Raw genomic sequence first — 27,745 nt, 5'->3', positions numbered from 1 at the left:
CATTGGGATCTCTTCAATGACAGTTGGGACCTGTACAAGAAGGGCGGGTTGCATCTAAACTGGAGGGGCACAAATATCCTGGTTTGCTAGCGTCACTCGGGAGGGTTTAAACTAGTGTGGCAGGGGGGTGGGAACCAGAGCAGTAGGACAGCAGGTGAAATAAATGAGGGGGAACTAATAAATAAGGCCAGCAAGACTGAGGGGAAGAGCAGGCAGGGAGATGTTGCTGAGCACAGCGGGACTGGTGGTCTGAAGTGCATTTGTTTCAATGCGAGAAGTATAACAGGTAAGACAGATGAACTTAGAGCTTGGATTAGTACTTGGAACTATGATATTGTTGCTATTAGAGAGACTTGGTTGAGGGAAGGACAGGATTGGCAGCTAAATGTTCCAGGATTTAGAAGCTTCAGGCGGGATAGAGGGGGATGTAAAAGGGGGTGGGGGAGTTGCATTACTGATTAAGGAGAATATCACAGCTGTACTGCGGGAGGACACCTTGGAGGGGTCATGCAGCGAGGCAATATGGGTGGAGCTCAGGAATAGGAAGGGTGCAGTCACGATGTTGGGGGTTTACTACAGGCCTCCCAACAGCCAGCGGAAGGTAGAGGAGCAGATATGTAGACAGATTTTGGAAAGATGTAAAGGTAACAGGGTTGTAGTGGTGGGTGATTTTAACTTCCCCTATATTGACTGGGACTCATTGAGTGCTAGGGGCTTGGATGGGGCAGAATTTGTAAGGAGCATCCAGGAGGGCTTCTTGAAACAATATGCAGATTGTCCAACTAGGGATGGGGCTGTACTGGACCTGGTATTGGGGAATGAGCCCAGCCAGGTGGTCGAAGTTTCAGTGGGGGGAGCATTTCGGGAACAGTGACCATAATTCCATAAGTTTTAAGGTACTTGTGGATAAGGATAAGAGTAGTCCTCGGGTGAAGGTGCTAAATTGGGTGAAAGCTAATTATAACAATATTAGGCAGGAACTGAAGAATTTAGATTGGAGGCGGCTGTTTGAGGGTAAATCAACATCTGACATGTGGGAGTCTTTCAAGCGTCAGTTGATTAGTATCCAGGGCCAGCATGTTCCTGTGAGGAGGAAGGATAAGTTTGGCAAGTTTCAGGAACCTAGGATAACGCGGGATATTGTGAGCCGAGTCAAAAAGAAAAAGGAAGCATTTGTAAGGGCTGGAAGGCTGGGAACAGACGAAGCCCTTGAGGAATATAAAGACAGTAGGAAGGAACTTGAGCAAGGAGTCAGGAGGGCCAAAAGGGGTCATGAAAAGTCATTGGCAAACAGGATTAAGGAAAATCCCAAGGCTTTTTATACGTATATGAAGAGCAAGAGAGTAACCAGGGAAAGGGTTGGCCCACTCAAGGACAGAGGAGGGAATCTATGTGTGGAGCCAGAGGAAATGGGCGAGGTACTAAATGCGTACTTTGCATCAGTATTCACCAAAGAGAAGGACTTGGTGGATGATGCGTCTAGGGAAGGGAGTGTAGATAGTCTCGGTCATGTCGTTATCAAAAAGGAGGAGGTGTTGGGCGTCTTGCAAAGCGTTAAGGTAGATAAGTCCCCAGGGCCTGATGGGATCTACCCCAGAATACTGAGGGAGGCAAGGGAAGAAATTACTGAGGCCTTGACAGAAATCTTTGTATCCTCATTGGCTACAGGTGAGGTCCCGAGGACTGGAGAATAGCCAATGTTGTTCCTTTGTTTAAGAAGGGTAGCAAGGATAATCCAGGAAATTATAGGCCGGTGAGCCTTACGTCAGTGGTAGGGAAATTATTAGAGAGGATTCTTGGGACAGGATTTACTCCCATTTGGAAATAAACGAACTTATTGGCGAGAGGCAGCATGGTTTTGTGAAGGGGAGGTCGTGTCTCTCAAACTTGATTGAGTTTTTTGAGGAAGTGACGAAGATGATTGATGAAGGAAGGGCAGTGGATGTTGTCTATTTTGACTTCAGTAAAGCCTTTGACAAGGTCCCTCATGGCAGACTGGTGAAGTCACACGGGATCAGAGGTGAGCTGGCAAGATGGATACAGAACTGGCTCAGTCATAGACGACAGAGGGTAGCAGTGGAAGGGTGCTTTTCTGAATGGAGGACTGTGACTAGTGGTGTTCTGCAGGGATCAGTGCTGGGACCTTTGCTGTTTGTAGTATATATAAATGATTTGGAGGAAAATGTAGTTGGCCTGATCAGTAAGTTTGCGGACGACAAAGGTTGGTGGAGTTGTGGATAGTGATGAGGATTGCCAGAGGATGCAGCGGGATATAGATCGGTTGGAGACTTGGGCGGAGAAATGGCAGATGGAGTTTAATCCAGACAAATGTGAGGTAATGCATTTTGGAAGGTCTAATACAGGTGGGAAGTATACAGTAAATGGCAGAACCCTTAGGAGTATTGACAGGCAGAGAGATCTGGGCGTACAGGTCCACAGGTCACTGAAAGTGGCAACGCAGGTGGATAAGGTAGTCAAGAAGGCATACGGCATGCTTGCCTTCATCAGTCGGGGCATAGAGTATAAAAATAGGCAAGTCATGCTGCAGCTGTACAAAACTTTAGTTAGGCCACACTTAGAATTGCGTGCAATTCTGGTTGCCACACTACCAGAAGGACGTGGAGGCTTTGGAGAGGGTACAGAAGAGGTTTACCAGGCTGTTGCCTGGTCTGGAGGGCATTAGCTATGAGGAGAAGTTGGATAAACTCGGATTGTTTTCACTGGAATGACGGATGTGGAGGGGCGACATGATAGAGGTTTACAAAGTTATGAGTGGCATGGGCAGAGTGGATTTTTCCAGAAGCTTTTTCCCAGGGTGGAAGAGTCAGTTACTCGGGGACATAGGTTTAAGGTGCGAGGGGCAAAGTTTAGAGGGGATGTGCGAGGCAAGTTCTTTACACAGAGGGTGGTGAGTGCCTGGAACTTGCTGCCGGGGGAGGTGGTGGAAGCAGGTACGATAGCGACGTTTAAGAGGCATCTTGATAAATACATGAATAGGATGTGAATAGAGGGATACGGTCCCCGGAAGTGCAGAAGGTTTTAGTTTAGGCAGGCATCAGGATTGGCGCAGGCTTGGAGGGCCGAATGGCCTGTTCCTGTGTGTAACTGTTCTTTGTTCTTTAGTTCTAATAATTTTCTCAGTACCCTTTCCCTGGTGATGGTAATTTTTTGAAGTTCCTCCCTCCCTTTCAACTCTTGATTCACAATTATTTCTGGGATGCTATTTGTATCCTCTACAGTGAAGACATGCAAAAGATCTGTTCAATTCATCCACCACTTCCTTATTTTCCATTATTAATTCCCTAGACTGTCTCCCTAGAGGATCAACACTCACTTTACTTACTCTTTTCCTTTTTAAATACCTGTAGAAACTCTTACTATCCATTATTATATTTCTAGCTAGCTTTCTCTCATATTCTAATTTGTCTCATTATTCTTTGTCATTCTTTGCTGTTTTTTATATTTTACCCAATCTTCTGACCTGCCACTACTCTTGGCTGAATTGTACGCTTTTTCTTTCAATTTAGTACTATCTTTAACTTCCCTCTTAGCCATGGATGGTGCGTCTTTCCTCTGGAGTCTGTCTTTCTCCCTGGAATGTATCTTTGCTGAGTGTTATGAAGTACCTCTTTAAGTGTCTGCCACTGCACTTCTAATGATCTGTCCCTTAACCTAATTTCCCAGTTTACTTCAGTCAGCTGTCTTCAAACCCTCATAATTACCCTTATTTAAATTTAAAACACTAGTCTTAGATCGACTCTTCTCGCCCTCAAACTGAATGCGAAATTCAGTCATGTTATGCATGTTATGATCTCTGCTACCTAGGGGTGCCTTTACTGTGAGGTCATTAATTAATCCTGTCTCATTACATATTACCAGATCTAGAGTAGCCTGCTCTCTGGTTGGCTGTAGAATGTGTTGCTGTAAGAAACTGTCCCGAAAACGCTCCATGAACTCATCTTGCAGGTTACTTTTGCCAATCTGATTTGTCCAATCTATTTGTAGATTAAAATCACCCATGTTTATCGCTGTACCTTTCTCACAAGCCCCCATTATTTCTTCCTGTATACCCCGTCCTACAGTGTGGTCTATAAACTACTCCCACAAGTGACTTCCTATCTTTACTATTTCTTATCTCTACCCAAACTGATTCTACATCTGGATTTTTCAGAATTAAGATCACCCCTCTCTATTGTACTAATGTCATCTGTAATTAACAGAGCTACCCCTCCACCTCTTCCTAGTTTCCTGTCCTTCCGAAATGTCACTTACTCCTGAATATTCAGGTCTCAGCCTTTGTCATTTTGCAGTCATGTCTCTGTAATGGCTATTAGATCATACAGATTTATTTCTATTTGTACTGTCAGTTCATTTGTTTTGTTATGAATGCTACGTGCATTCAAATACAAAGCCTTTAGTTCTGTCTTTTTACTATTTCTGCAACCTCTAGCCTTAGCTGCTTGCACACCCTTAACTTTGTACATTCTGTCCCTTCTTGCAACACTGATTATTTTTCTTATTGCTACTTTGCTCCCTTGCATTATCCTCTCTCTTTAATTTATCACATTTTCTCTCACTTAATCCCTCGCCCCCACTATTTAGTTTAAAGCCCTGTCTATCGCCCTAATTTATACGACTCACCAGAACACTGGTTCCAGCACGGTTCAGGTGAAGACTGTCCCAACAGTACAGCTCCCACTTACACCAGTACTGGTCCCAGTGTCCCATGAATTGAAACTATTTCTACCACACCAATCTTTGAGCCACACATTTAACACTCTAATCTTATTTACCCCACTCCAATTTGCTTGTGGCCCAGGTAATAATCCAGAAGTTATTACTTTTGTGCGCCATTTTTAATTTAGCCCCTAGCTGCTCATACTTTCTATACAGGACCTCTTTCCTAGTCCAGCCTATGTCCTTGGTGCCCACGTGGACAACGACAACTGGATCCTCCCCCTCCCATTGCAGGTTCCTCTCCAGCCCTGAACAGATGCCTGCCCAGTGCCAGGGTTTGGTACAACACAGCTGTCTGGACTCTCATTCTTGGCTGCAGAGAATGCTGTCTATCCCCCTGACCATACTGTCCCCTGCTACCACTACATTTCCATTTACTGTCCCCACTTGTATGGCTTCCTGTATCGTGGTGCCATGGTCAATTTGCTCATCCACCCTGCAGCCCCCGCTCTCATCCATGCAAGCTGAAAGAACGTCAGACCTGTTGGATAATTGCAAGGGCCGAGGCTCCTCCATTTCTGCCTTCTCAATCCCCTTACCTACCTCCCTCACAGTCACATTCTCCTGACCACTGACCAAATCAGAAGACCCTATCCTATGGGGTGTGACTGCCTTCTGGAACGAAGTATCCAGGTAACTTACCCCTTCCCTGTAGCTGGGCCTCCAGCTCACTGACTCTGAGCCAAAGCTCCTCAAGCCGCAGACGCTGTAGATGTGTTTGCCATGGATCACACTGATGTCCACAAGCTCCCACATGTTGCAGCTGAAACACATCACCTGCCCTGTCATCCTTATTGTGTTTTAAGTAACTATTTGCTTCATTATTTTTTTAATTAATGCCTCTCCTCACCAGCACTTAGTGCTCTAATTTAAACCTTGGTAATACAATAAACCATAACAACTTAAAAATAAAGCAGAACAGTAGACTCACCAGCTTACTTCTCTTCTGCTTGCCTGTCAAAATTAATTATGATTAATTATGAGGTAGCTACATAAATTTTAATTTTACATTTTTCTAATATCCAATTAGTAACGCTATTAACACACATACCCTAACAGCAATGTACTAGCCTAGCTATTTACAGCTACTCCCTAACAGCAGTTACTCACCAACCAGTCACCTTACAGCTTTCAGTGATGTCACTGTTTGAATTTTTTTCAAACTCAGTCAGCGGTGCCGACTCCTGAAGCTGTCTAGGTGCTCCCTCACAGGTCCGACTGCTCTCAGCTCCTGAAGGTAAGTGAAGGCCCCGAGCCTGGTGCTGTATTTCATCTCTCCTAGTTCTTGGTGCTCCCTCGCAGGTCCAACTGCTCTCCGATCCTGAAAGGGATAAGGAGCCAGCGTCCACACTTGGAGCACCCTGAGGGGAGCCCCCAGCTGTGGAGGCCAGCCTCTTCTCCCTTTCAAGGCTCACTTTAACTTTCCTGCTCATCAGAGAAGGACGAGGAGCTGGAGGAGACTCCAGGTGCCTTGCCACTGTTGCATCAAGCCAAGGGTGAGCAGTTCTGCACGTATTTATGGGATCTGGCTCTCCATGAGGGTCACCAACCTCTCAATGGAGGAAGCCATCTCTGAGACATGGCTGCACTCATGGCATGGATGGACTCTGGCTGCGCATTGCCTTTTGCATCTCCGCCAGATGTTGTCTTACCCCTCTCTGCAACTCCAGCATGCCCTCTGCTGTCGACACCAGAGGCTCGTCATCTGCCTCCGACAGTCAGTGGCCTCAGCTGTCTCAGCCAGCTGCTTGGACGCGTGTGCGGTGTTGTTACCAGCTTGTGACCCTGATCCTACAACCAAGCGGAAACCCACTGAAGTGAAAGTATCTGTGCTGGTGGAAGGTGCAGGAGAGTCATGGGACGGTGCATCCTTTGAGTGCTCCTTTTATTCCTTAGAGGTGGACATCTGGCCCCCTTCTGCTTGGGTGTCCTGCGGACGCTCACTTTCATGAGAGAACGCAATCGTGGGTTAGGCTGTGCAGATCTCGGCATGCCTATCAAATGTGATGTGGGTCTCCAGAAGTGAACATCTATGTCAATGGAAGCCAATCCTCACTCTCTTGCGCGGAAACTCCAGTCTCTCCATCGGATATGGCGCAGCTGCCCTGTGTCCCTGCCGATTCAAACGTCTCTTCCTTGGTTGTGGTGAGAGGCCAGTTTGGAATTTCTCCCTCATGTTGTGGCCTCTCTTGTCTTGCAAGTGGAAAGATGGAGATGGTCATACTTCACAGACAGATCAACATGACAGTTCTGCTAGTATCAGCCCCTCATCACCAACTGGGTTTTCACATATAGCTCATCTGTCCACTTTCAGGAGAGTTAATGGGGGTGAACTGCAAAAGAAGGTGGCCTGTGGCCGAGATGCAACCATGCATCTGTCAGCATGAGGTGATGCCTAACACCCTCTGCCATTACCGTTGTAGTGCCAACCTCCCCATGTCCCCCTTCCTCCTGCGTAGCCACTTGCAGTAATCAATAAGGAGAGAAAGGGGTGAGGAGCACTCACTTTGGCAGAATGAAGGAGGTCGTTGATCCTCTTGCGGCACTGTACCCAGTTTCATGGGGTGGGGGGTGACCCCACGGCTGCGAACCTCCTCAGTTATCTTCATCCAGGCTCGCTTGGTCAGGCGGGAGGACCTCTTCTTGCCATTGCTGGGGAAGAGGACCTCCCGCCTTTCCCTTGCAGCCTGGAGGAGAATATAGAGGGAGGCATTACTAAACCGTGGGGCCACCCTGTGTCTTGCCTCTGCCATCCTGTGGTATCTGCCTCAGGAGGGTTGGGAGTCCAATGTCAAGACAAAATGGGTCATAGTTTTAAGCAGCTAGCAGCAAATGTATACAAGGAAGCAAGGCAAGCAGGGTTGGCAAGGCTTTAAATATGATGCCAGCACCTACTGAGGAGTCATCTGACACCGTATTCGGCCTCTCGCCTCTCTCCTTTCCCCCCCCAATCATGTGATTGGGCAGGCTCCGCGCCGCCATTATGCAAATAGCCACCACCCGCCGCGCATTTGCGGTGGGCGACCGTCCACATGACAAATGGGGATGCCACTGGGACCCGTGGCGGGTTCACCAAATCCAGTCCACTGTGTGCAGGGAACCTTGCTGCTCCTTAATGAGACATGAACTGAACCAACTTGGTTGGACATTGACAACTTGGAAAAAAGGCCAGTATGATTAATTATTTGGCATTTTTAGCTGAAGGCTTTTGCAAACATTTCAGCTTTATCTCTTGCACCCAAATTCAGGGTTCCATCATAGCTGAGGATGATGTTTTTCATGGAGCTTCCTTCTTCCATAATTGCTTGTGTCCACCACTGTCCTCAAGTGGATGTGGTTGAGTTACAGAGCTACTGGTCTGATGATGGGACTGCAGAATGCTGTCTATAGTCCGCTGGTTTTGGTGTTGAGCAGGCAGGTTGCCCTGTCGCGTGGCTTTAGTCAGTTGGTATTTCATTTCAAGATATGTTGTGTGCTGCTTATTGGATACCCAAATGTCATGTCTTAATCCGAACTTTAGAAAAGCACTTTCACTTTCTACACCAATTATCCACATGCTGCTTGATATTGCCAAATAAGTAGTTTTCCAACCTACCAACCAACTGGATTAAAACTGCTGCACTTATTTCACACACTTTATACCTGATCGAGAGGAGATAATTTTCGCCCCAGCAGTCTGGTCTATATTCAAATCTAAAACCACAAGGGAAGCTCTACATCATTCAAATAGCTGCCCAACTACTTTTAAAAAATAGTTTATGGAACTCCTTCCTCCATGTTTTTCTCTGTCTACTCTTATCATTACCTCTCATCACCTCTTAGGACTATTCTCTTTGGAACAAAGAAGGCTAACGTTTCCAACCTCTCTCTATAACTGAAGTTCCTCATTCCAGGTAACACCCTGGAAAGCCTCCTCTGTACCCTTTCTAAAGCCTTTACGTCTTTCCTGTAGAGTGGTGCCCACAATACTCCAGCTGAGGCCTAACCATTAATTTATAAAGTTTGAGCATGATCTCTTTGCTTTTATATTTTATTCCTCTATTTATAAATCCAAATAATCCATATGCTTTATTAAGCACCTTATCATCTTGCCTTGTCACCTTTAAGGGCTTGTGTTGATTTTATTTGCTCATGGGATGAGGTCTCTTCTGGCAAGGCCAGCATTTATTGCCCATACTTAATTGCCCTTGAGAAGGCGGTGGTGAACCGCTGCAGTCCGTGATGTAGGTACACCCACAGTGTTGTAAGTTGGGAATGTATGTGTACACCAAGGTGTCTCTGCCCATCTACACATTTCAAAATTGTGCCATTATGATATACTGTCTTTCCATATTGGTCCTCCCAAATTGCATCACTTCACACTTCTCTACATTGAGCTCCATCTGCCATGCTTCTGCCTCTTTCACCATCCTGTCTGTCATCCTGAAACTATCTACTGTTCCAAGTTCTGTTTTTATCATCTGCAAACTTCATAATGTTCCCTTCCCTCAAGTCTAGGACATTTATAAAAATTGAAAAGAGCAACAGTCCCAAAACTGACCCTTGGGAAACACAACTGCAAACTAGCTGTCATTTTATTTCTCTGCCCCACTTCTACTCTGACCTCTTTGTCCTCGGCCTCCTTCATGTTCCAATGAAGCTCAACGTAAGTTCAAGGAACAGCATCTCATCTTTCACTTAGGCACTTTACAGCCTTGCAAACTCAACATTGAGCTCAACAATTTCAGATCATAACCTCTAGCTCCATTTTTTCGGATGGCACGTGATGATTCTGCTGTTTCCATTTACACATCATCCAGACTTGTCTTTTTGTTTCTTTACTTATCCCATTACCATCTCCTTTTGCCTTGCACCATCATCCTATTTGTCATTTAATTGCTTCTGCCTTCCATCCTATCACAAACCTTCCCTTTTCTTCTCCACCTCACCACCATCTGTCTCCCTGCCTCTGTAGTTGCTTAAAACCTGTTACATCTTTTCCAGTTCTGATGAGAGGTCATCAACCTGAAACATTAACTCTGGTTCTGTCTCCAAAATGCTGCCAGATCTTCTGAGTATGTCCAGCATTTTCTGTTTTTATTGCAATGTAATATTGTCTATTAATCTTTTCTCGTAACTTCTCTCTGCCTCCCATTTAACATTTTCAGTTCCCTCCAAACTTCTATAATCTTACTGATTCTTAACAGAATCATGCTCTTGACATTTGAAATAAACCACCTTTTACTGTTTTAATTTTACTTTTTATTTCCTGCATCATCCAGGGCACATTAGCTTTGGGTGCTCTAGCTTTTCCCTTCAAATAAATATGCAAAGTTTGTAACTGTATTGTCTCTTCCCTGAATGCCCTCCATTGCTCTGTTACTGCTTTAAACTGCAATTGCCTTTTCCAAACTACCTGTGCTAGGACCATTCCTAAATCACTGACATTAGTTTTTCACCAGTTGAGCATTTTTAGCTTCGATATTTTCTGGTCTTTTTCCAAAATTACTATGACCTATGTTGCAACTGTTGGCTAATTTTTTTTTTTTATTCATTCACAAGTGTGGGCGTCATTGGCAAGGCCAGCATTTATTGCCCATCTGTCATTGTCCTTGTGAAGGTGGTGCTGTGCTGCCTTCTTGACAACTGAGTGGCGTGCTAGGGCATTTCAGATGGCAGTTAAGAGTTGCCACTTTGCTATGGGTCTAGAGTCAGATAAGGACAGCAGATTTCCTTCCCTAAATGACATTCGTGAACCAGATGGGTTTTTAACAACAGTCTAGTGTTATACGGGAACACACTCTATTTGTCCTCCTTCATTTCCCAGAGCCGGATCCAACACTGTTTTCTTCCTTATTGGACTGGAGATATATTGATCGAGAAAGTTCTCACATATCTCAAATTCTTCTTACCTATCTTTAGTACTATGTTTTGCCCTGTCAATATTAGGGTACTTAAAACTCTTCTAATATTGCTATTCTATTTTTGTTACACATCTTTGAAATTTGCTGGCAAAATTACTTATCTATCTCCTCCTCGTATTAGAATATCAAACTAAAGCAAATGGGAAAAAAAAGAAATTGAAATACAATTACATATTTTAAGTCCAGTGTTAACATATTGGATGGCATTGTGCTCTATTTCATATTCTGTCTTGTCTAGCAATTTCAGATATGCTATCCTAGCTTGTTATAAATTGTGAAAGCTGGATTAATGTTGTAGATGAAGAGTGATGCCAAATAAAGCAATTCTTTTGCACAACCTTATGTAATAAAATATTGACAAGTTAACTTACTATCTCTGGCTGCTTAGTTGATTAATCTATAATGATACATTATCCCTATAGAATATTCAACTACAGAATGAGCACAATGATATGATAGCACAATGCAAACATTATTGAATAACAAAGTGGTCTGCAGTACAAACAACCGTCATTAAAAAATTTAGATTTTTTTTTTACAAAGGTTATAATATAAAGTGGTAAATCTCCAGTCTCCATATGTTATTGCTGGATTGACGATACTATAAAAATGCAGTCCCTCTGGCCTTGTGTCATAACTGTAAGGAGTTTGATCAGTACAGATTTTAGTTGACCTAGAAGCTGCATATTTTGAGAATGGATATAAATTCATTTGTTTAATCTCATTTTAAGAATTGTCCCTCCCTTCATGCTAGGAATCTCCTCAGAACCTACTATTCTGACACCAAATACTGAAAGCAGCTGTGACTTGACAACAAAAACCAAATCAACAAATGATGACAGTACTTCACTGGACCTCGAATGGGAGGATGAAGAAGGTAAAGTTTCTTAGATTTGTTAGCTTTTCATTTCTAATTTCAATTTATCACTGAGCAGAAGCCAGGAATCTGACAGGAAAGGAAAATCAGCTCAAGTAAACTTTATCTGGGAATGGCTTTTGGCTACTAAACTGACGCATGGCTCCACAAATTTTCACCCCAGTCTTCAAGATTAGAATAGCATCACATCAGACCTTGTTTTAAGTTTAAAGTTTAAAGTATGAAGTATATTTTGTAAATGTTAAGTAAACAGTTTGAATAATGGTGCACAATTATGGTCTGCGGTAAGAAGTCCATTATCTATCTCAAGTACATCACAACGAATAGCAGCACAGAAGGAGGCCATTTGGTCCATCAACTTTATGTTAGCTCTCTGCGGAGTAATCCAATCAGTCCCATTCCCCGGCTCAATCCCCGTAGCCCTGTATGTATGTTTTCCTTAAGTGCTCAACCAATTTTCTTTTGAAATCCTTCTTCATCTCCGCTTCCATCATCCTCATAGGCAGTGACTTCCAGGTCATTACCACTCGTTGCATAAAAAAGTAATTCCTCACATTCCCCTGCACCTCTTGCCCAATACCTTCAATCTGTGTCCCCTAGTCCTTGTGCCATCAGCTAATGGGAATATCTTTGCTTACCTACCCTATCTAAACCTGGCAGAATCTTTTACACCCCTGTCAAATCTGCCTGCAATCTCCGTTGCTCAAATAAGAACAACCCCAGCTTCTCCAGTCTAACCTTGCAGCTAAAAATCCCTCATCCCTGGAATCAGTCTAGTAAATTTCCTCGCACCCTCTCAAGGACCGTCACATCCTTATTAAAGTGCAGTGGCCAGACTTGGCCACAATATTCTAGTTGTGGCCCAACCAGGGCTTTATAAAGGTTCAGCATAACCTCCCTGTTTCTGTACTGAATACCTCTGTAAGAACTATCCTAGTCTTCTGTAAATAAATTTTGAAGATACAGGGTAGTTCTATTTCTCCTTGAATTTCTGTCCAATTTAGGAGCTAATAGTGATCCAAGTTGTTTGTTGGATATGTCAAACCAATTTTCTTTCATTCAGGAGTTTCACGTTGGCCAGTTCCTTCTGAAATTTCCAAATTTATTTTGGGTTATGTTTCAGCATCTGGATGAGGGTAAAGCAGTGGATGTGGTGTATATGGATTTCAGTAAGGCGTTTGATAAGGTTCCCCACGGTAGGCTATTGCAGAAAATACGGAAGTATGGGGTTGAAGGTGATTTAGAGCTTTGGATCAGAAATTGGCTAGCTGAAAGAAGACAGAGGGTGGTGGTTGATGGCAAATGTTCATCCTGGAGTTTAGTTACTAGTGGTGTACCGCAAGGATCTGTTTTGGGGCCACTGCTGTTTGTCATTTTTATAAATGACCTGGAAGAGGGTGTAGAAGGGTGGGTTAGTAAATTTGCGGATGACACGAAGGTCGGTGGAGTTGTGGATAGTGCCGAAGGATGTTGTAGGGTACAGAGGGACATAGATAGGCTGCAGAGCTGGGCTGAGAGATGGCAAATGGAGTTTAATGCGGAAAAGTGTGAGGTGATTCACTTTGCAAGGAGTAACAGGAATGCAGAGTACTGGGCTAATGGGAAGATTCTTGGTAGTGTAGATGAGCAGAGAGATCTTGGTGTCCAGGTACATAAATCCCTGAAAGTTGCTACCCAGGTTAATAGGGCTGTTAAGAAGGCATATGGTGTGTTAGCTTTTATTAGTAGGGAGATCGAGTTTCGGAGCCACGAGGTCATGCTGCAGCTGTACAAAACTCTGGTGAGGCTGCACCTGGAGTATTGCGTGCAGTTCTGGTCAGCGCATTATAGGAAGGATATGGAAGCTTTGGAAAGGGTGCAGAGGAGATTTACTAGGATGTTGCCTGGTATGGAGGGAAGGTCTTACAAGGAAAGGCTGAGGGACTTGAGGTTGTTTTCGTTAGAGAGAAGGAGGAGGAGAGGTGACTTAATAGAGACATATAAGATAATCAGAGGGTTAGATAGGGTGGATAAGTGAGAGTCTTTTTCCTCGGATGGTGATGGCAAACACGAGGGGACATAGCTTTAAGTTGAGGGGTGATAGATATAGGACAGATGTTAGAGGTAGTTTCTTTACTCAGAGAGTAGTAGGGGTGTGGAACGCCCTGCCTGCAACAGTAGTAGACTCGCCAACTTTAAGGGCATTTAAGTGGTCATTGGATAGACATGTGGATGAAAATGGAATAGTGTAGGTCAGATGGTTTCACAGGTCGGCGCAACATCGAGGGCCGAAGGGCCTGTACTGCGCTGTAATGTTCTAATGTTCTTAAAAAAAAACATCACTCCCTCCAATTCAGAAAAAATACAGAATTATTGTTTTTCTTCTAGATTTTGAAACCCACCACTTCAATTTAAAAAGGATAACATCAATCATCTGCTAACTGAACCAATCACATAATAGTGTTCAATTTGAATTATTCCTCACCTCTAACCATCAAAACTTGCAACAGTGCAACTGCACTTCGGTTTGTTGCTATAAGGATTTAATATTGTATATGGATTTAACGGAAAGTCACTAAACCCAAATTAAACAAAAATATCTCATTTTTGTCACAAGCTATTTCCATGAGAAGGCCATCTTCTCTCCTGTGATCCAGAAGATGTAATTTTTCTGTATTTTGCTGTTCGTGGCGAGTGTCAGGAGCCTGGCAGTAACTCTACTTCCAGTAGTCTGTTTGCTGTTTATTAGATTTAACGCCATTTTGGATTTTGCTACCAAACACTCTTTGAAGTTATATACTGGTACATGGGTAAGCAATTTGTAAACCAAAGCAAATAATATCTTTAACAAAAACAAGAAATGCTGGATTCACTCAGCAGGTCTGGCAGCATCTGTGGAAAGAGAAGCAGAGTTAACGTTTCGGGTCAGTGACCCTTCTTCGGAACTGACAAATATTAGAAAAGTCACAGATTATAAACAAGTGAGGTGGGGGTTGGGCAAGAGATAACAAAGGAGAAGGTGCAGATTGGACCAGGCCACATAGCATATCTTTATTTACTGTTAATTAGGAATATAAAACAATGCAAATGGCAAATACCATCAGTACTTTATATATTATATATACATTATATAAAAATCTGTAATGGGTGAATTACCTTTATAAGAATCGCTACAACTTGTATTTATATGGCATCTTTAACATTGTAAAATATCCCAAGCCACTTCACAGGAGCATTAATGTTTGGCACTGAGCTGCAGGAGATATTGTGACTGGTGCCGTAGAGCTTGGTCAAAGAAGTAGGTTTTAAGGAGCATCTTAAAGGAGGAGAGAGAGGCAGAGGTTTAGGGAATTCCAGAGTTTGGGGCCTAAACAGCTGAAGGCACAGTTGCCAATGGAGAGATGAAGGGAATCAGTGATGCACAAAAGGCCAGAACTGGAGGAACGCAGAGTTCCTGGAAGGTGTGGGGCTGGAGGAAGTTATAGAGATAGGTAGGGGAAAGGCCAATGGGGGATTTGAACACAAAAATGAGCATTTTAAACTTGAGGGGTTGCTGAACGAGGAACTAATGTAGGTCAGCGAACACAGTGGTAATGGGGGAGTATAGCATGAATAGGAATAGCATGAGTCAGGATATGGGCAGCAGAACTTTGAATGAGTTGAAGTTTACTTTTATTGAGTGAGGTCCTCTATATTTGACCAAAACTCTGATTTATGAAAAGTAAATTCCATCTGTTTTTGTTCTTTTGTGTCCTTTCTGCCATCTTTCTCTTGAGTGATAACTGACTTGAACCTGCTAGATGCTCTGTTGAAAAAAAACAAAGTCTTTTTTTTAAAAAGGGTCATTTTATTTAGAACTTATTTGGAGCTCAAAGGATTGGGGAGAAGAGAACCAGTGATTTTACTAATAGCTGCTTATCTGAAGCTTCAGGAAGGTAATCAATCTTTCCTCTTAATATTTTATTACACGCACAATTATTGACTCAGAAATATGTAGAGACTTTTCCATGAGCCAGATTTAATAGTCTTGAGGGCATTGCCTGCCACAGGAATCATTGGCAACGTAAGCTAATCATCTATCAGTGTAAGGAAAGAGGACTTCTAAGTAATTTGTTACTAAACAGCACTAAATGGAATGATTAAAACATTTTTTTACAGTAATGGAAATGTCTCAGATACACGGGTGAATATCCTGAGAGATACCAATATTTCTCAATTCTGTGTTGAACAAAAAAGCTCTCCACATTGATTAGACCTGTTCTTTTACATTCAAGGGAACAATTCTGCTCCTTTAATCAAAGAAACAAATCATTCTAATTTATTGATTAAAGACCTAGATTGATCTTTAAATGGAACAAGCTATTAGAATTTTGCTGCTGTATTTTATACGTCAGTATAAATTGAAGCAAAATTAAACTTGTTGCTCTAACGTGCACTGATTGTACTTTTACTCACTGACCCAGTGAGTTTCTTCTGGTTTTGATTTTAATATAGTAAATGACAATTCTTGAAATAGCATCTACTTCGTAATGATTGATTTCTTTTCAAAAAATGAGAAGTAAGTAGTAAAGTTAATCCTTTCACTTCATTTTCAGTGTCTCATTTGTTTTCTTATGATGCCTCTACCGGTTATTTTTAATTTTTAATTCTTTAATTTGTTCATGGGATATAGGCGTCGCTGGCTAGGAAAGCATTTATTGCCCATCCCTAATTGCCGTTGAGAAGGTGGTGGTGAGCTGCCTTCTTGAACCGCTGCAGTCCATGTGAGGTAGATACACCCACAGTGCTGTTAGGAAGGGAGTTCCAGGATTTTGACCCAGGAACAGCGATATAGTTCCAAGTCGGGATGGTGTGTGGCTTTGAAGGAGAAGTTGCAGGTGGTGGTGTTCCCGTGCATCAACTGCTCTTATCCTTCTAGTTGGTAGAGGTTGTGGGTTTGGAAAGTGCTGTCTAAAGAGCCTTGATGCATTGCTGCAATGCCTCTTGTAGATGATACACGCTGCTGCCACTGTGCATGAATGGAGGGAATGAATGTTTGTGCATGGGGTGCCAATCAAGCAGGCTGCTTTGTCCTGGATGGTGTCGAGCTTCTTGAATGTTGGAGCTGCACCCATCCAGGCAAGTGGAGACTATTCCATCACACTCCTGACTTGTGCCTTGTAGATGGTGGACAGGCTTCGGAGAGTCAGGAGGTGAGTTACTCACCTCAGGATTCCTAGCCTCTGACCTGTTCTTGTAGCCACGGTATTTATATCGCTACTCCAGTTCACTTTCTGTCAGTTATTGACATGAGATTGGTCTAGTCAGTATTACCCCACACTGTCACCAACATCCCACCCCCAACCAAGAATGAATTAAACTGGATTGATAATGGGAATGGCAATTAATATTGGGGATCTGAACTTGCCCTGAATTGAAATTTCCCCATGCTATGTGAGTAAATTGTCTTTTTCCCCAACACTCAAATTTTTTTAATGCATATTATTTTGCAGTCCACTGTTGGAACTAAATAATGTTTGGTAGCAGGTTGATAACACTACATCAAGATGACCACAGTTAATATAAACATAGTCGACGCTCTGAAACATTGACCTCGATATTACCCATTCTTTGGAGGAGATGGGGGCTGCTGTTAATGAATTAAATACAGGAAATGATCCACTACAAGTATGCATATGCCCACCACCACCTTTATGGCTGCGGATATCGGGGCGTTCAAGTGACCTGCCATTTTTAAATTGGGCTCCCAGTGTGCACTTGGCAGCCCAATTTAAAATTCATGCTGCTGAGCCGGTTTCTTGGGGGTTGGGAAATCAGACAGTGAAGGGGAGGAGGGAGCTGCCAAGTCCATGAGTTAAGTGCCTTTTGTAGCAGTTCTGGTGGGCCGGGGAGCTTTCGACCTACTCCCTGCCAGTTGTGGCCCCTCTTCCCCGCGCCTGCCCCCCCCCACCCATCCAATTGCCGCGGACTATCCCCAGGGGTCCTTGGCTGCAGTCTCCTGCCACTTGTTTGGCTGTCCTCCAGGCTGTCAATTTGGCCAGCTGCTGGGCGGGAAACTGAATTTTATTTTAAATGATAGCAGTATCCACACTGGAGTGTTCTTTTTAATGGACATGCCCGAGAGGTACTTATATGATAACGTCCCCTTGTGAACTGGATTGTATATTTGTGTCCCATCACACAAATGTTTCTTCAAGTTTCCAAAGACAAACTGAGCAAGCACCTTGAAAACCATGATATGAACTGCTAAGTTGCTTTATTTCACAGTGAGTGAGCAATAGCTATCAGATTCAGTTGGTTCAATCAATGCAATGTATGCTTGCATGATGATTAAAAAAAGAAACATCCCACTTTGCTTCCCCATATTAGTGGATCGCCTTGGTTCTCTTGCAAGATGTGTTCTCACCTGTACCACTAGCATTTCTGACTTTTAGGCTGCCTAAACCTTTCTATTCAAAAACCAGACTGCCCTCACTGCCTTCACAATTCTCCTAAAATGTTTCTCTGTCTCTCTGCTTTTTATCATCCGTACAGCTTTAAAAAAACTTCTTGTTTCATCTCTGGGGAATACCAACTTCCATTTAGTATTTTTGACCACCTTTCATGTAGGTGCCTTTTTTAAACATGTAGGAATGCACAAACCGAACATTAAAAGCAGTTCCCCCCCCCCCCCCCCCCTCAAATCCTTGCTATGGTAAATAATCAAAAAAAATCCTGAAACTTGACAAGTGTATTTTATATTTTCTTTAATAAGTAAATTGCAAACAGTGGTGATGTTGGGCAGTGCTGTGACCTGAGCCAGTTTACTGAGGATCACAAGTTTATTCACTGACCCCTCATTTGCAAGTTGTTTTTCTTGTCTAATGTAATATTTTAATTAATACAGGTGTCACAGCCTGAGAGAGCACAAAAAGTAAAATGTGGTGTTATGTTGCAGCTTTCCATGAGCTGATTATAAAGTCTGGTGCTTCTCTAAATAGAGGGAGAATTGGAGGGCAAATCTGTGACAAAAATGAAGTTCTTTTTTGTCTTGATTTAACTTGGTAATGTTCCTTTAAATCTAGTCACAAACGTAAGCATTTTAAAAGCCAACTGCTGCCAGACTCTTATACCAAGCTTAACTCAATCCAGATATTTCAATTTTTGTTCTGTTGCCTGCAAAGCTTGAAGGGGCGATCAAGTTACTTTGAGCAAACTGACAGCATAATTTATTTAATTACATATTTTAATACCCTTTTTTCAATATGCGGTTATTTTCAAATCCAGGAAATCCCAGTAGCTGTTTTTTTGGGATGTTTAAGGAGCTATAACTGCTCATAGGAGATTTGGTTAGGAATTAAGGCAGCATCTGTTCCCACAGTGGTAGGAAAAGAAGAAAGTAAACAGTGGGTATATAAAAGTATTGTACTGAAGCATAACTTTGCATTAGATTGCAACCTTTTATTGTTTTCCTTTCAAGAAGCAGGATGGAAAGATTTCTTATGTATTAATATCTCAAAGTTACTTGATCATTTTTTGTAAAATAAATTTGCATAATTTAAAACCAGATCTGAAGTTGTGATGCTCCATTGATGGTGTGATAATAGGATTAGTTTATTATATTGTGTTCTTGGAACACATTGCTGAAAGCATACCTAGTTGTTGCAGATAGTGAAGATAACTCTCACGAGGAGTTATTGCTCACCTGTGAGAGTGATTTGAAATTCAGAGGCTGAAGGAAATTTAGAGAAAGAACAGAAAAGATCCAAAAATCTTACAGTCCAGACCAGTGATATGTGTTAACTTTTGGCAATGATCACAGATCCAAGCAGTGACTTGGACAAGATCTGCTGTCTCGAACCCATAAGAAGGTGCTGACGATTGAAAAAAGGTTTGCCACTTTGTCAAGTTCAAAAGCAGATTGCGGGAGCATTTGTGTGACATCTGGTGAGTTGTGCGCAAGTAACTTAAATGCTGTCATTCGGCACATGCAGACAGCAACTTATTCCTCCAAGCACAGAATTAACCCTAGGAAAACCGAATTATTCGATTCCGTTCCAATCCAGAACGTCGATAATAGAAACTCATGAAGCCCCACATTTGGACTGTGAGCCATACCATGAGTGCTGGCAATACAGTGTAGTATTGACATTGGTCTGCAAACACAGTGGGTGGGATTTTATCCTGGCGACGAGGGTCTTGACGTCCAGAAAAAGTGATGCCTAGAATCCTGCATCGCCTCTTCTGTGGAAGGCCCGTCGAATCTAGTGCCAATTAGACACTTAAGTGGACAGTGGCGGGCCTTCCACGGGATCAAGGACCCCGGTGGCTGATCTCTCTCCCTCGGAGAGCTGCTGGCCAATCAGAGGCGGTGGCTGCTGCCAGTGGAGCACCTACCCAAGGCCCAGCAGCATCACTGGATTCAGGCCACAGGTAGATCAAGGTGAGAGGGGTCTTGCGGGGGAAGTGCGGTGTGTAAGGGGGTGGCTGTCAGCACCCCCCCCCACCCCTCCCCAATCCTGATGCCAGGTCCCTCGTTCGGGCACTAAGTGCCTTTTAATGAGGGAACTCCACCCCACCCCCACAGAGCCGGGAAGCAATCCACACGGTTTCTTGCGCCTTGCTTCCCATGCAACTGGGACACCCGCCGCACAGTTAATTGCAGCAGCAGAATGAAGCCCTTAATTGGGAATTAATTGCCCAGTTAAGGGCCTAAAACTGGCAGCGGGGCAGGAAGGCCATTCACAGGCCTTCCCACCCTGGACTTAATCTTGGAGGCAGGAAGGTGGTGGGGTTCTCTTCCCCTTCCCCCCACAACCCCCCCCCTCCTCCCACCACCACCATCCCACCCGATTTTATGCTCTCCCTGCCTCCAAACTCGCCACAGTGGAGAACATAAAATTTCCCCCATTGTCCTTTCAGCTAGGTGTATTGGAGAGGCTTAGAAACAATGATACCATGCTAAGTATTTTCATAGAATGCACGTAGAATTAAAAAGTCATGTTACAAATTTATTTTTTGATGGTATGGTGCACCACTATTTATGCCATGGCATGCATCAAACTACAATTCAGAGTCCAAGTAAGCAGCCTGTTTTCTTATCTATGCCAATGTCACTCTAAACTGACCGTTCCATGTACATCAGCAGCCCCTGCATGGTTGTCCTTGTCTTTTCACAGCAATGCAACTGAGAATCGGAACTGGAGTATGGGAGTTCAAATTGTGCTGATCAACCCTTAGAATATGGCTTTAATAAAGAAATTGTGCAGGATCGATGATGTAGGAATTGTGATTTACAGAACTCTAACATTTGCACCAGTTATTCATGATCTAGGCCTGACAGATGTGCTGGTTTATCATGTCTTGCTGTTTTCTGTTCTTAAGCCAATTTTTTATCCAATTGGACACTGACCCTCCTATTCCATGAGCCTCACTTTGGTTAACCAGCCTTCTATGTGGCACCTTCTCAAATACTTTCTTAAAATCGATATAAACAACATCCACTGCATTCCCTTCATCAACCTTCCTTGTTGCATCAAAAAATTCAATTAGCTTAGTCAAGCATGATCTGCCTTTTACAAATCCATGCTGGCTATCCTTAATTAACTCAAACCTCTCCAAGTGCGTGTTGATTTTTTTTTTTCCTGATTTTTCTTCTAAAACCTTGAAACCTTGACCACCACTGATGCACTAAGTGGCTAGATGCTAGGACTGTCCTTACACCCTTTCTTGAATAAGGGTGTCATATTTGTCACACTGTTTGTCTAACATCCATTACTGGATGAACAAAAATTTTTCCAACTAAATATTTAGAAGACATTGTCTCTGGCCCCCGCCACAAACTCTGTTTCCTAGTCACCAATTCTATCCTCCTCCCTGGCCATTATCTGAGGCTGAACAAGACTGTTTGCAACCTCGCCATCCTATTTGACCCAGCGCAGAACATCTGACCATATCCACTCATATCACCAAGATTGCCTATTTCTACCTCCTTCCTTAGCCCTTCTGCTACTAAAACCTTCATCCATACTTTTGTTACCTCCAGACTCGACAATTCTAATGCTCTCCCGGGCAGCCTCCAATCTTCCATAAACTTGAACTCGTCTAAAACTCTGCTGCCTATATCCTCCCTCGCACCAAGTCCCTTTCACTTATCATCCCTGTGCTCATTGACCTACATTGGCTCCTGGTCCAGTAATCCCTCAAATTTAAAATTCTCATCTTTTTGTTCAGCTCCCTCCATGGCTTCACCTTTCCCTATCTCTAACCTCCTCTAGTTTGTCCACCCACTGAGAACTCTTGGCCTTCTCTCTGGCCTCTTGTGCATCCCTGATTTCTTTCGCCCCACCCCTCCCACCTTTATTGGTAGCCATGTGTTTAAGCTGTAAGCTTTGGAATTCCATCCCTAACCTTTCCCACCTCTCTACCTCTAAGATGCTCTTTGAAACCTACCTCTTTGGCCAAGCTTTTGGTCACCTCTCCTAATATCTCCTCGTTGTGTCAAATGTCTGATAATGCTGTTGTGAAGTGCCTTGAGACCTATTACTATGTTAAAATTGCCATATAAATGTTTATTATTTTAGATTGTGACGCGACCACAATCATTTTCTGTCGTTAAATATTAAAATTGGATTTAATCCCTTCTCTAAGAATGGAGTAGAAAATAATTTTCTCAATGCACTTTGCTATAAAAACTGAGATTCTTAATCCGAGAAGTATTTACTTCCAGGGTTAAAAAAAAATGCCTTTTGTTTTTATTCAAGGAATTAATAGAATGATTCCAATGAGAGAGCGCTCTAGAACAGAAGAAGACATACTCCAAGCAGCCTTGAGGCACAGTAGCCGTAGACCTGGGAGCAACCCGTTGTCTGCATCAGATGACTCAACTGGGCTCGAATGGGAAAATGATTTTGTCAGTGCTGAAATGGATGATAATGGGAATTCTGAATATGCAGGTTTTGTGAACCCAGTTCTAGAACTTTCTCCTAGTGATGTGCAAAGTACAGATGGTGATCAGCAGAGTAGATAGTGATCTTGCCAGATAACATGGGGATTGGTTGAGACCAAACATTTAAGACGTTGTAAGAATGTATTTCAACTCTGGTGGGACTTTTTACCTTTTTGACTGGTGGTCTGACTCTACATAGACTGCAAAAGGACATGTCTGCTTTGTATCGTGCTAGCACATACAATTTATAATTAAGTGCAATTCTTGTTAACTTCCAGCTTATGAATGAATTTTTAAGCCATTACCTTGGGTGTTGATTTAAAAAGCCTGTGTTGTGAAGGGAAAATGTGATGTGAAGTTTAATTGATGAAACTTTCTAGCTACAAGATGCATGTTTGTAGGTATTCATTTTTATATGCGTCACTACTGTTCTGGTTGTATAAGGAGTAACAAATAATGGATACACTGGATTAGTAAACTGGTTTATTCATCAGGTTTGATAACTTGTTATAATAATATGTAAATATCATGAAGCCTTATGAGATGGTATTTTCTTCTTTGCATAACAGAAATAAGCCTTGGTTTGTGTTAAGTTGTACTGTCATCCTTTTATTAGTTATTCTTAGTTGATTATATTTCTCCAACATATTGTTTGTTACATGTTTTTTTCAAACAAAAATCTTCCAATATTGCAGGTCAAGTAAAATTACTTTGGTTCAGTGATCTATGAGTATGTCAACTTCTATATTCCTTGTCACATTCAGTTCCTGCTACTTCCTCAAACTAGGAAAGTAGATGGAAGCGCAGGTGTTGTCTCTGTTTTTGTGTGATTAGGGTCCTGACCGGCCTTAGCTGAAGTAAAAATTTTCCTTTAAAATGAAGCATCTTTCAGCCTGACCAAGTATTGCAGTGCTCACAAAAGGAGTGCATGCAACTTCAGATGCATGTAGGCTGCAATTCCAAGTTGGATCTGCTTGTATGGGGTCTGTAACTTTACTACTAAGACTAAATTACAGAGAGTGAGGGTAGAGTGGGTTAACGAATTGTCCTGTTGCCCTCTAACATGGGTTCAGATATATCTTGGTATGTATGAACAAAGAACAGTACAGCACAGGAACAGGCCATTCGGCCCTCCAAGCCTGCGCCAATCTTGATGCCTGTCTAAACTAAAACCTTCTGCACTTCCGGGGACCGTATCCCTCTTCCCAACCTATTCATGTATTTGTCAAGATGCCTCTTAAACGTCGCTATCGTACCTGCTTCCACCACCTCCCCCGGCAGCAAGTTCCAGGCACTCTCCACCCTCTGTGTACAGAATTTGCCTCGCACATCCCCTCTAAATTTTGCCCTTCACACCTTAAACCTATGTCCCCGAGTAACTGACTCTTCCACCCTGGGAAAAAGCTTCTGACTATCCACTCTGTCCATGCCGCTCATAACTTTGTAAACCTCTATCATGTCATCCCTCCACCTCCGTCATTCCAGTGAAAACAATCCGAGTTTATCCAGCCTCTCCTCATAGCCAATGCCCTCCAGACCAGGCAACATCCTGGTAAACCTCTTCTGTACCTACTCCAAAGCTTCCACGTCCTTCTGGTAGTGTGGCGACCAGAATTGCACACAATATTCTAAGTGTGGCCTAACTAAAGTTCTGTACAGCTGCAGCATGACTTGCCAATTTTTATACTGTATGCCCTGACCGATGAAGGCAAGCATGCCGTATGCCTTCTTGACTACCTTATCCACCTGCGTTGCCACTTTCAGTGACCTGTGGACCTGTACGCCCAGATCTCTCTGCCTGTCAATACTCCTAATGGTTCTGCCATTTACTGTATACTTCCCACCTGTATTAGATCTTCCAAAATGCATTACCTCACGTTTGTCTGGATTAAACTCCATCTGCCATTTCTCCGCCCGTCTCCAACTGATCTATATCCTGCTGTATCCTCTGACAATCCTCATCACTATCCGCAACTCCACCAACCTTTGTGTCGTCCGCAAACTTACTAATCAGACTAGCTACATTTTCCTCCAAATCATTTATATATACTACAAAGAGCAAAGGTCCCAGCACTGATCCCTGCGGAATACCACTAGTCACAGCCCTCCATTCAGAACGAAGCCTTTTTTGGTGCTGACAGTAGGGGTCCTGTGTGAAATTAGTTTGAACAATTTTAGAACATAAGAATTAACAGAAGTAGGCAATTCAGCCCTGCTCTGCCATTCAAACTGATCAGGCAGATAATCTACCTCAATTCCACCTTCCCACACTATCCCCATATCCTTTAGTTCCTTGAGTATCCAAAAATCTTCTGATGAAAGGTCATTGATCTGAAACATTAATTGTTTCTCTCTCCATAGCTGCTGTCCGAACTGCTGAGTATTTCCAGCATCTTCTGTTTCTACTATCTATTGATTTCTGTCTTGAATATATTCAACGACTGAGCATCCACAGCTTTCTGGAGTAGTGAATGCCAAAGATCCACAACCCTTTGAGTGAAGAAATTTCTCCTCATCTCTGTCCTAAATGGCCAACCGCTTATTCTGAGACTCTGTAACCCCCCCTAGTTCTAGACTCCCCAACCAGTGGAAACATCCTCCCAACATTCACCCTATCGAGCCGCTTAAGAATTGTATATGTTTCACTGAGATCATAGCTCATTTTTCTAAATTCCAGGGAATATAGGTCCAGTCTGCACAACCTCTCAACCCAGGAATCAGTCTACTGGGAAAAGGCTGAAAACTCAAAACTGCCCATAGTTTTTGACATTAAATTGGCATTTTCATTCCGAAACCACAAAAATTACCTGGTATAGGAAATGGGGGGAAAAACATATTGGTGCAGCAGAGGGAACTATTCTCGGATTAAAGGATAATGTCTTCTTGTGGCAGAGTAAACTTTACTTTGCACCTGTGCTAAATGTGGCCTGGAAAGACTTGAGATCTGGTATCTGTAGATCAGTGTTCCATTCTCCAGTTCTGGCATTTAACTTTGAGCAAATGGAAGTTCACCAAAAAATTGCTTCCCGTTCTGCTGTTTCTTTTTAACCACATTAAGGAATAAGAACAATTGTGTAGTTTTTGTAAGGAAATGGTGAAGTTCTAAGCTGAAAAGTATCCAGCAAATACAAATTGAAGTTTTTTTTTGGTTCTGCAAGATATTTTCAACTTTTTGATTTGTTTTTAGGTAGGCTGATAGGCCTTTTATCTTTCAGGTTGTCTGTTATCAGATCTTGAGAGAGCTGCACTAACAGGCTCTGTGTTTTTCCTAATTTATATTTCTTATCCGGCATGCAATCCCAAAGACTTGGAGACCAAGCTTGAGGAATAGCACACTGTGGACATAGAATAAATACACACAAAACCAGTACAAAAGCAAAATACTGTGGATGCTGGAAATCTGAAATAAAGACAGAAAATGCAAGAAATACTCAGCAGGTCTGCCAAAATCTGTGGAGAGAAACCGAGGTAACATTTCAAGTCGATGACCTTTCATAAGATCAGGGTTCTGATGAAAGGTCACAGATCTGGAACGTTAACACTGTTTTTCTCTCCACAGTTGCTGCCAGAGCTGCTGAATATTTCCAGCATTTGCTGTTTTTATTACACATAAAACTAACTCTGCTTGTTCAGCAGCATAGCACAGGGAGCAGTAGCTTGCAGGACCCAGGAGAAAGAAGTACTGTCAGAATGGCAGAAGTTGGACTCCTTTCACTCGAGAGTGCAGTAGATGGTGGAAAACCAAGTGAAGCTAATAAGTACATGAGGGAGAAAGGAATAGAGAGCTATGTTGATGGGGTGAGATGATGTAAGGTGGAAGGAGGTTTAAGTAGACCATAAAAGCTGACCTAGAATGTTTTGGGCAAATGGGCTATTTCTGTGCTGTGAATTATATGGCTGTAGGGTGATCCATCCTTTAGCTCCTAAAAATACTCAAAAAATCTACCAGAGCTGCTATGTTGGCCTGAAAGATTTGTCATTGTACAACATTTTTTTGATGCATTTCATTTCATTCCTGCAGCCTTGATCATTGATGCAATTGCATATTCACATTGCAGATTAGAATTTTTTTCCATCATGTGTTAGCAAATAAATGTAAACTGATGGAACATTTTGAAATGCAATGGTGCCTCTTTTAGGCATGTAATGAACGCTTACTAAAAATATCCACCATTTTGAATTGTTGTATGGACTGGGTTGAATTGATCGTCTTCTATTGCCCCAGTTTTTTTTGTTTAATGTGTTTTAGCCCTATACTCAAATGGCTTGTCAAAAAGGAATTTTGCAGTTTTTTTGTCTAATACACTCAAAACTAATGCATCAATAACTAAATATAAAGATGCATTTGAAGTAAAAAAAAAAACTTTTTAAAACGTGCTTTGACCACATTCCAGGCTTTAAAAGTAGAAGTTTTTTTTAATGATGTGATTATTCTCACTAAGAAATCTATTGCTCTTAATGGCAATAATGAACTCACTATGCGAGTGTGCATATCAAAAACACCCATTATGGTGGTTGGCATTCTGTTTGTATTTTGGATTCAAAGGCATGTAGAGATATGAATGTTCCAGTGATTAATGCACCTGCACAATAGCCAACGTCACAATTCGCTGTATATTAATTAGTTAAAGTTACCTTTAATGATTTAAACATTGTCCACAGCATTAACACAGTTTACATAAACATCAAGCAAATCAATGAATGCATATGACTTTTTATATCTAAGATCTCAATGACAAGACAGAAGAGTGATCAGCGCGCTCATTGCTCCTGACATTTATTCTACCCGGATGTCCCTTCTCCAGGCGAAGCTTATTAAGGCTCCTCGTCTGCAATGAAGAATCTGCCATGTCCCATTTTTATGATTTTTACCAATTGGGTTGTGAATTGAAATTGAGGGGTTCATTAATGATGGGCAGTTTGAACCTAGGGGCTGGATCTTGTTCTCCTGCTGCCAGGAGTGGCGGCAGATGCAGAAAATGGTCACCATGCACGCGCCCCACCCCGCTGCGATCTTGTGTCTGGTGGCCACTTAGCATGTGGATGGCAGCCACACCCCACCCCTCACCCCCCCAGCCAAATCTCATGGCGGGGGCGTCACCGGCGACACTGTTCACAGAGTCACCTGATGAAGAAGCAGGTGCTTGCACCATTTTTAAAAGGCTGCTAGCCCTTACATTGTCATGCTGCTGAACCCTGCCTGGCTCAGGTCAGGAATTTTCCCCAAGCACCCTTTGATTGATTATATATAAAACAAGATCAAAAAAAGGAATTTTTTTTTTTCAATCACTGCTTTCCCAATAGGCGTTACAGAACCATTGA

General features: G+C 42.7%; 1 protein-coding gene across 1 annotated transcript in view; it reads left to right on the top strand.

Annotated features, from left to right (window-relative positions):
• The window catches only part of ap1ar (adaptor related protein complex 1 associated regulatory protein), a 136,188-nt gene extending 113,042 nt beyond the window's left edge, over nt 1-23,146 (top strand). The window contains exons 9-10 of the mRNA XM_068039817.1: nt 11,395-11,517; nt 22,239-23,146. Of these exons, the coding sequence (XP_067895918.1) occupies nt 11,395-11,517; nt 22,239-22,504 (389 nt within the window). The 3' untranslated portion in view covers nt 22,505-23,146. The remainder of the gene's footprint in view (nt 1-11,394; nt 11,518-22,238) is intronic.
• Nucleotides 23,147-27,745: the final 4,599 nt, after the last annotated feature.

Source organism: Heterodontus francisci, chromosome 1 (assembly GCF_036365525.1).
Source record: "Heterodontus francisci isolate sHetFra1 chromosome 1, sHetFra1.hap1, whole genome shotgun sequence".
NCBI lineage: Eukaryota > Metazoa > Chordata > Chondrichthyes > Heterodontiformes > Heterodontidae > Heterodontus > Heterodontus francisci.
This window is presented reverse-complemented; position numbering and strand designations above follow the sequence as displayed.